The sequence below is a fragment of the Apium graveolens genome, chromosome 7 (assembly GCF_009905375.1).
Source record: "Apium graveolens cultivar Ventura chromosome 7, ASM990537v1, whole genome shotgun sequence".
NCBI lineage: Eukaryota > Viridiplantae > Streptophyta > Magnoliopsida > Apiales > Apiaceae > Apium > Apium graveolens.
In genome coordinates, this window is record NC_133653.1 from 2,060,490 (window position 1) to 2,070,633 (window position 10,144).

The following is a 10,144-nucleotide window of genomic DNA, read 5'->3' on the forward strand; positions in this document are numbered from 1 at the left end:
AGACCGGAACACATTTCTAGCCCATTTTGTAAATTGGTTTTAGTTGAAGAAACAAACTTTAAAGAAAGTTCAGAAAATTTCATAAGTTTTTTCCTTTTCTTGAAATTGCATTCCAGCATCAAAGTACATAGCTGTCACAAACTCATTCCCGTCTTGGCCTTCGTCTTTTACTGCTCTAGATTGGCATCTATTGCAGCCCACGCATAACTGGAAAGACTATAATTTATCTAAAATGACTCTACTTGGGTTCTTATGAAACAGTTTCGGTCTTTGTCTTCTAATGCTCTAAAGTTCTTCTACAATTTAAGGATGAAACGCATTTCTAGCTCATGTTGTGCCGTATGTGTTGGGGTTTACTTGAAGAAACAAAGCTCTTAACAAAGTGTAGAAAATTTGGTTAATTTCTTCTTCTTGTAATTTCCATCCAGCTTCAATGTAGCGAAAGACTAATTCTCATCATCTTTCTGTTCCTAAAGTCTGTGTCTTCGTCTTCTATAGAAGCTCACCTATTAGTACACAGACTACAGTTCATCTAAAATGACCCCTCTGCATTGATTTTATTGAAAAATAAAATTAACTAATACCTAATTTATTAATTAGGACCTGACTATACATGCATCAGAGAAAAACTATCAGCCACTTAAGCTAACCTCTTTGCATAATCAACCCTATTGAAAGAAGCAACTCATACCTAATGAACCATACCTACAAGCAAGTAATTGGGAATAGCAAATTACACCACTACTAGTTACGCATTTCCAGCCAGTTTTGTAGTGTAGTATGTGATCCAGGTTCAAAGTAGCTCTCACAGACTCATTCCCATCATGTTTCAATTCTCATATTTTGCTCTTCGTATTTTCAAGACTGAAATGCATTTATTTAACATCATGGCAAGCTATTTTTTCCAACATCAAGAAGTAAACACTATTCTAGCCCACTTTGTACGTGATGTTGAATTGGGTTTACTTGAATGGAGTGATATCTATGATTAAACTACTATAAATATCACTTCAAACCACAATATTTTACAAACTATCGCTCCACCAAAATTTTTAAAGCCAAAATGATAATGAGAAATTTTATTACCAGTTATTTCGCAATCATTGTGATGATTATCTTCTTCCAACACCACCTTGTTGCTTCCTTAAGTCCTGACAAGCAAAAAACTGCATTATTCCACTTTAAGCAAAGCTTGAATATCATAACTCCTATAATTTGCTTGTATTCTGATTCTTTCTCTAATGAATATTACATTCCTTCACATCCAAAGACGATGAATTGGAGCATGAGTTCCGATTACTGCATATGGCAAGGAGTCACCTGTGACCACAAGACAGGGGACGTGATCGGACTGGATTTAAGTTGCAGTGGGCTGGAAGGAGCCATTCTTCCTAACAGCACTCTCTTCCAACTCTCTAATCTTCGCTTCCTCAATCTTTCTCAGAACGACTTTTCCCTCTCCAATCAGTTCCCTCAAGAATTCGGTTTCTTTGCAAAAGGTTTGACACATCTCAGCCTCTCTAGTACTTGGTTTTCAGGGAGAGTTCCCTCAGGAATCTCTCATTTGTATGAACTGGTTTCACTTGATCTCAGTGACAACTATTTTGTTCAACTTGAAGATAAAGTTTTTAGATCACTATTACAAAATTTAACTCAACTGAGAGTGCTTAATCTTGTAGGAGTTAACATCTCCTCTGTTTTACCCATGAATTTGTCTTCTTCCCTAGAAGTTCTTAACCTTGGGCACACCGGTTTATATGGAGTTCCAATGATGGTGTTAAACTTGAAGATGAATCGTTCGAATCACTATTACATAATTTAACTCAACTGAGAGTGCTTAATCTTGAAGATGTTAACATCTCCTCTGTTTTACCTTTGGAATACCGGTTTACACGGAGTATTTCCCAAAGTTAAGTGGGGAAGTAGTGCTACTCTTCAACACCTTTCTCTTTTTGGGATAGACTTCCGTAACGGAGGTATGCCTGATTCAATAGGGTTTAGGGGTCAGTTACATGAATTTGATTCCTCCGAGTCAATTCTGCTATGGTTTTCTTGTAAAAACAATGCACTCCATGGAACCATTCCGCAATCATTTTCTCAACTTGTGGAACTCACAGACCTTGACTTTTCATCAAACAATTTCAGTGGTGTTTTGAACATGAGTATGTTTTCACGCCTTGAATCCCTCGAATATCTTGATCTTTCTCATAACCATTTTCTCTCAGTGAGAAGCACAGGTATGATCGCACTTCCTCCTAAGCTTACCCATTTGTATTTGTCATCTTGCAACATGAAAAAGTTCCCACACTTTTCAAAAGATGCAGAGATCTCATTGGGTTATGTAGACCTATCAAACAATGATATTGAAGGGGAAATTCCTGATTGGATTGAGTCAGTGGGTTGGTATCTGAATAACAAGCTAACTGGTGGTCTTAAGCAACTACCTTGGAATACCATTCAGTACCTCGATCTCCAGTCCAATTATCTTAATGGATCATTACCCGACTTAATCTGTAATTCAAGCTCTCTTGAGATACTCAATTTGTCTCATAATAAGTTGAGTGGTGTACTCCCCAGTTGTGGAACACAATTGACCCTTCTTTCAGTGTTTGACCTGCGGATGAATAACATTCAGGGGAGCCTTCCATCAACCTTATCAAATTTTCGTAATTTGAAAAGTTTAAATTTGCATGGAAACAAATTACAAGGAGGATTTCCTTCTTCTTTTTCGGAATTTGATAAGTTGGAAACTCTTGATCTTGGAAGTAATCAAATAAATGATACGTTCCCACAGTGTTTGGAAGCTCTTCCAAATCTCCAAGTTCTGGTTCCGAAATCAAATAAGTTTTATGGTACTATGAACAAGACTTCTGAGGTTGAACAACCATTTCCAAGCTTGAGAATCATTGATCTATCGTACAATGATTTTTCTGGTCCACTGCCAGTAATCTATTTCAGAAACTTCAAGGCTATGATGAATGGAGATGTGAATAAAATAAAGCGAAGTTATATGGAGCGGCAGTATTACAGTGATTCCACGAATCTGGTGATAAAAGGCCATGAGATTCAGTTAAACAGAATTTTAACTGTATTCACAACCATAGATCTATCAAAAAACAATTTTGAAGGGAAGATTTCTGAATACACTGGAAATCTATTGTCACTCAGATTTCTCAATCTTTCTCACAATCATCTCACAGGCCACATACCACCTTCTATTGCAAATTTGACAGTGTTGGAATCACTAGACCTCTCATCCAACCAACTTGAAGGAGAAATTCCATTGCAACTCACTGGTTTATATTCGCTTGCACTTCTAAATCTTTCCTACAACAAACTTCGAGGTCATATTCCACAAGGTTTTCAATTCAACACATTTGAAATTGACAGCTATGTTGGTAACTTGGGACTGTGTGGAAAACCATTGTCCAAAAAGTGCGGACATGATAATGTGACGCAAGAAGAAGATGAAGAGGAGGATGATGATTACTTTTTTGGTGGTTTTACATGGGAAGCTGTGGTGATTGGATACGTCTGTGGAGTGGTGCCTGCATTTATTGCTGGATACTTGATGTTGCTAGCTAGAAAACCAAAATGGTTTGCTGGAATCATTGCCAGGGAATTGGGCCTCAAGGTCAGGAGGATGGAGATTAAATGGAGATAAATAAAGTGTTGTTTCGATGTGTATGTTATGTCAACCGTCATCCCATGTAATTCAGGTTTTTTCAGTTTATCGAAGATATTGTACTGTATTTATGTTTTTATAAGCCCGTTTTCTTTATTCTTCACAATTAGATTTGGACGCCTTCAGATGAGAGGCAATCATCATATAGTCATATCCATATTCACCAGCACTCAGAGCAATTCTCCAAGCTGCCATATGCATGGTTTTGTACTTATACCTTGTACCACGGTTCCCACTGACTCGTTTTACTGAACCTGTGTATCAAGAATGGGGCTTCTGGAAACGAATGTATTACCAATATATGGTTGCCTTTAGTACACGTTGGAAATACTATTTCATTTGGTCCATTTTGGAATCTTCTATCATTATTTCTGGTCTGGGTTTCAGTGGATGGACAGATTCTTCACCACCCAAACCCAAATGGGACCGTGCTTATTTGCACCTCTTTTTTTCATATGTGTACTTATTTTCTTGTTGCTTATTTGATTCCATTGTTTTCAGATCCTGATAAATCATTCAGCGATCTGGTGGAGCAATTCCTCTCTGATGCAGGAGGATTACATTCAAGCATGATTAAACATATATGTGTGTTTTAATGCTTTTATTTTTCTCTAGATGTTTATGAAAGACTCGTTCAGAAGGGGAAGAAACCTGGTTTCTTCCGGTTGCTGACTGTCAGTGCTCTATTGCATGTAAGTTGTTCCCACATAAATCTTTTATCTGATATGACAATAAACCAAGAAGGGGAGGATTGGTAGCATGGTGCTTCCTAAAAGACATCATCACTTTCTCGATCATCCTAAATGTATCCGTATAACCTGAATGTAGGCTCTTCTTCCTCTTAAGAAAAAGTTTATGTTGTAGTATTTGCTCTATAAAGCTTGTTCATTGAACTGTTTATCCTATGTACTTAATTGTCAAATTTTACTTGATTAATCTGACTGATTGAGTTGTTCATTTCCCTGTAACAGGGTCTCTATCCTGGATAGTTATATTCTTCGTTCAGAAAGTTTTGATGATTTCTGGTTCAAGAGGTAGCAAGCAGGCACCCATAGTTCGTATTGTGATAAGAAAAATAGGCATTTTTCTATTAGAATACTAACTTCTATGTCTTTCGCAGTCATTTACAGGTGGCAGCAATCTGTTCTTCCAAAAATGGCTAACACTAAGAGTAGGTTTGTGTTCATGAACTTCTTGTATACACTTAGAGTTCTTAACTGCTCATGCATCAATTTCTTAGTAAGTCTTTCATATATTCGCAGTTTGGCAGAATATGTGAGACCAAAAAAAAATTGATTGCAGAAAACACCAACTAATATAATTATGAGATTAATATATATCTTTTTGGCTCGTTAATTACAGGTACTAAGCCTGCATGAAACACTCATAGCATACAAGAGTGTATACTTCATTGCAACCATTGTTCCCGTAACATTGGTCACTCTTGGAAAGATTATCAACCCGGTGAAACCTGCTAGAACAAAAACTCAGAAAGAAGAATGAGGTAGAGATACAATTTTGCATCCTAATGTCATTGAATTGAGATTTGCAAATTATAGTGCTCTTCTCCAAGTCATATTGCCTTGTCTGTCTATTCTGTTAAAAATTCTCATTTCAATGAACAAGGCCCAATGTGCAATTTTGTAGAGCTGTATACTTATTTAGATCAAAATGAGCAACTTCAATAATTTTATCACAATCTGAATTATTTTTTCATTAAAATATCCGTAAAGACAAGTCCTGATAGGGTAAATTTATTCGGATAATGATATTGCACACACTACTAAGCCATCCAGAGGAGAACTGAAAAAGACCCTCTTTTTTTCTTTGCTTTGATGTATTGATGAGAAGTCTATTTATATGTATTCCAAGAGAAAGGGCATATACATTGAAGACCAGCACATTGTGTATTTGTGGGACTTTGTCGGCATATGAGGTTCTGAGGTTCTGTAATCAATGTACAAATACATGCCTGTGCTGCATTAAGGTCGACATAATCGAAGGCATCTATATACTTTCAACACCAAAAAGCAAGAAAAAGAGAGAAAATTTAAAAAAATGCAAGTATTCTCATTATATATAGATGGTTCAAGTACACATTCTAAACAATATTCCTCTCTGTCCATTCCTCATCATCAGACAATTGTGAGGCATTTCATTCTCTTCTAAAGTAGCCTATAGCTAGTTTGGTGTGCTAGCTTGTAATCAAATGCAAACATGTGTGTGTTGCTGTTGAGGTTCTGACTATGTGGGTCACAAGTTTGGTTCTTTCTTTATTCTTGGGTTTCCTTCTCTAGCTTCCACCTTAAGTTCTTGAACCATCATTTCTTAAGTTATCTAATTCTATAAATAGACTTTCGAGACGATGAACATGAAGAGCAAGCCTACTGGAGTATTCACTCCAGCACGAGGAATTACCGCGGTTGGAGGCGTTGGACTGGAGGGATATGCTCCTTTAGAAATGAGGCCAGGGGGAATGCAGGTTCAGAAAAGAAACTCTGATGCTGATCATAGTTTAGTTGTAGTTCCAAATATTAAAGTGAAAGTGAAACATGGTTCATCATATCTTGAGTTTAACATTAGTTCTCAAGCAAGCTTTGGTAAAAAAATTATCATTTGTCTTGTTTGTTTTTGATTTTTTGCATGCTTTTATTTAGTTGTTTGACATTTTTTTTGTTAATTATGCAGGTGATTTGAAGAAAATGGTGGCAGGGCCAACTGGTTTGCACCATTCTCAAAGTCTTGGTCTTCGTCTTCTACTGCATGCATATAAAAGAAAAAAGACTGTGAGCTATTGTCTAAAATGACCCCTATGCATGGACTGTTTTGAAACAAGCAAACCATAGCCACATGGGCATGCATAATTAGCAGCTAGTTCATCAATTTGGAGTGAAGACCAAGTCCAAACTGTGGTATTAGCTTGGAGTTTTTGTTTTCTAGATAACCCAATGCCGGATTTATTATCGAAACACTATATCTCACAAATTTAAAATGATCAAAACACCTCATTTTCAACAAAACACTAATTAGTAGAAAACACTAATTTCAACAAAACACTATATCTCGAGTGGCCTAAACATTAATATTCTGGAAAACCATGCCACCAGTACTATCAAGTTCGTGCTGGATGAAAGTGATAACATTCGGAGAGAAAAGAGAAAAGTCTTCGTCTTCTCCGCTGTACAAGTGCTTGTTGTGCAGCCCACTTATTAGTAGACAACAGGCTATAATTTATCGAAAGTGACACCTATGCATAGACTCTTATGAGACCAAGTGCACAGCAGCCAGGGATGAACCAGACTTATACATTCGCATCAACTTTCAAACACCTTAGTTTTCTCCATGACTTATTCTCCTGACTACACATCCTAACAACTCTGGAGTCCTACTCTTACCAATACCTTAGTGACCAGCTGATTTATTTAAACAATAAAACAAATAAAATCGTTTAGATTAATTCCAACAAAATCTTGGTCTTCGTCTTCTACTCCTCTAAGAGTGCTTCTATTGTAGCCCTATAAATTGTAATACTTATTGAAATCGAAGGTATGAATAAAATAATATTAATATCACCTCAAAGTACAGTGTTTTACAAACTATCACTCCACCAAAATTTTTAAGCCAAAATGAAAATGAGAAATTTCACAATCATTGTGGTGATCATCTTCTTGCAACAACACTTTGTTAAGCATGAAGTCCCGACGAGTAAAAAACTGCATTATTCAAGTTTAAGCTAAGCTTGAATATTGATTTTGGAGGATATTTTTAACTTCATTGATATTGGTCAGGTGGTCAGACCTGGTACTTACAGAATGGTAATAATATGTAATTTTTAGGTACATGCTACCTGTTATAAAAGCATGCACAGTAGACCAACTATTTTCATGTGGAAGATGTTCAATTTATCCAACATCGCAATCATCGCAATTTACCTGTTACTATAAGCTTAAGTAAGTTCATAAGATTTCATTAATTCTGTCATATTCTGGAAGTTGCATCCAATCATCTTCGAATTCTCAAAGTCTCCGTCTTTGTTTTTACTGCTCTAAATGTGCTTCTGTTCCACATATAAGGAGACGGACTACAATTCATCTACACTGACCCCTCTACATGTACTCTTTTGGACAAGCAGGGTCGGATCGGACCCCAGTATACATGCATCAGAGAAAAAACTAACCGCTAGTATAAATGACCTCTCTGCATCAACTCAATTGGAACAAGCAACTCCCACTTAATGTACTATGCATTAATATGTTACACTGATAGTTTTCCTTATACAATTACGATCTCAACTCAAGAGGTTACCTGGATTATTTAAAAGTACTTAACACTCCCATAATTTGTAGACAGACTAATTTCATGGATGTTCAAAAATACTATTTTTTAAGAATAGACTCTCAACTTCCATGTTAGCTGGTACTTTGCATTTAAGATGTAGAGAAGTCACTGTATCTTTCCTTACCTTGAAATTACATTCCAACTCCAAATGACAAACCCATATTGGTTATCTAGGCTGAGCAAGAAGATAATCCTTTTTACTTGTATTAAACGTGACAGAGTTCATCCGATAACATAATCCTTTTTCCAACTTATTCTTCTTACAATTTAATGCACATAAATTTATTCTGAAAGATTGCATGATTTCTTTGCTTTCCTGGAAGCTCCACTGAGCTTTAAAAAGTAGCTATAAAAGATTCTCAAAGTCTTCGTCCTCGTCAATGCCCTCCACATTTAAGACTTTGGACAGAAGACTCTCAGCTGTCTGAAATGACCTCCTCTGCATGGACACTTGTAGATAAATTTTAACATACTCCTAACACATACACATGCATCAGACTAACACTACCAGCTAGTTCTCAAAGTCTTCGTCCTCTCTTGCTCCTACTGCACCCAACATAATAATATGACCTACTGATTACTGAAGAATTGAATTCTCAAGGATGTTTCTACGTGACCTACTGATTTTGTATTTTTGTTGAAGGATGTCTCCCAAAAGTGCTTCTATTGCTTACCACATATTATTAGTACATAGATAGACTAATTACTTTCTGCAAAGAACATTCGCATTTTACTTGATAAAATTACCAAACTATCGCTCCACCAAAATTTTTAAAGCCAAATGATAATGAGTAATTTCATCACCAGTTATTTCACAATCATTGTGATGATCATCTTCTTCCAACACAACTTTGTTGCTTCTTTAAGTCCTATCGAGCAAAACTTGAATATCAGTACTCCTACAATTTGCTTGTATTCTGATCCTTTCTTTAATGAATATGACATTTGATGCTAATATTAGGGACTTAATTCGAAACATATATTTTTATTTGATGCTTAATATTATATTTTAGGCTGTATCCAAAACATGCACTTTAGGGAAGTAGAGAGTGCATCAACTTTTGATGAACTTGGCCTGTCCGGTGGATAAGAGGCCCTGTTTTCGAGTTGATATAGCGAATGTACCTAGTGTAAAATTGTAATAAATCCTGAATATATAGCTTAGCTACTCAGAAAGACAACTCTATTAGCTGTATCGAAAAGTTGTTGCTTGTAGAGCTGTTATGCAAGGTAATAAAATATTGTTGAGGACACCTTTGCACTAAACATGACAGAACTAAACTAAACATACAAAATTGTACCGTCACTTTATTACTGAAAATGTTAAAGCAAGTCTGATTCTTCCCCGAATGATTCCACAAAGTTTGAGCGTAGCTAAGATGTTTGTCAAAGCTCTTGGTGGTGGTTCCCGTTGGGTTATTTGTTCCAAATTGGGCGTGCTGTGCAAACTGATACTGCATTTTAGTAACAATTGGAAGTCTCGGGCAATGTTTTTAGTATGCAGGAAACTATTCAGGGAGCATCACAGGTCAAATTTTCTGTATCTTAATTTTTGTACTTGTATTAAACTTGTCACAGTTCATCAGAGAACAATATCCTTTCTCCAACTTATTCTTCTTATATCTAATACACATAAATTTACTCTAAAAGATTGCTTTCCTGGAAGCTGCAATGAGCTTTAGAAAGTAGCTCTAAAAGACTTATTAAAGTCTTCGTCTTCGTCAGTGCCTACACATTTAAGGCTTTGGACAGAAGACTCTCAGCAGTTGGAATGAACCCCTCTTCACGGACTATTGTTGAAAAGTGTTACTATAGTACCCCACAGACGATCACAACTTTAGAGCTGACTTGACTTGGTTTACTCCAAGATTTGTCTTTGTCAATACATCCAACTTTAGAGCTGGTGTCTGTAGTTGCCCGGTCTTCTACCATTTTAAATTTGACGTTGGACTATTGGTGTCAAAGTGCTTGGTGAGAATTCATTAAAAGTTGGAAATATTTTGTAGAAATCAGGCTAATAGTAAATATTATCCTATATTCAGAATGAAATTTAATGTATATACACTAGATTGCACAGCATATATGGAATTGGTTTTCCATCGAGAAACGAAGGTTTAAGAA

General features: G+C 36.2%; 2 protein-coding genes across 3 annotated transcripts; both read left to right on the top strand.

Annotated features, from left to right (window-relative positions):
* The first annotated feature begins 1,022 nt into the window (after nucleotides 1–1,022).
* Nucleotides 1,023–4,032, top strand: LOC141671521 (receptor-like protein 6). The gene is made up of 2 exons (XM_074477794.1): nucleotides 1,023–1,816; nucleotides 1,850–4,032. The coding sequence occupies exons 1-2, from the start codon at nucleotides 1,064–1,066 to the stop codon at nucleotides 3,662–3,664; spliced, it is 2,568 nt and encodes an 855-aa protein (XP_074333895.1). The 5' UTR covers nucleotides 1,023–1,063; the 3' UTR covers nucleotides 3,665–4,032.
* Nucleotides 4,033–4,370: 338 nt separating this feature from the next.
* LOC141671699 (BAG family molecular chaperone regulator 1-like) lies at nucleotides 4,371–7,494 on the top strand. 2 transcript variants are annotated; one of them, XM_074478017.1, is made up of 6 exons: nucleotides 4,371–4,509; nucleotides 4,657–4,719; nucleotides 4,806–4,860; nucleotides 5,048–5,189; nucleotides 6,039–6,285; nucleotides 6,374–7,494. In XM_074478017.1, the coding sequence occupies exons 5-6, from the start codon at nucleotides 6,051–6,053 to the stop codon at nucleotides 6,490–6,492; spliced, it is 354 nt and encodes a 117-aa protein (XP_074334118.1). In that variant the 5' UTR covers nucleotides 4,371–4,509; nucleotides 4,657–4,719; nucleotides 4,806–4,860; nucleotides 5,048–5,189; nucleotides 6,039–6,050; the 3' UTR covers nucleotides 6,493–7,494. The 2 variants fall into 2 exon arrangements, with proteins under 2 accessions (XP_074334118.1, XP_074334117.1); XM_074478016.1 differs by having other exon boundaries at nucleotides 5,048–6,285; nucleotides 6,374–7,486.
* Nucleotides 7,495–10,144: the final 2,650 nt, after the last annotated feature.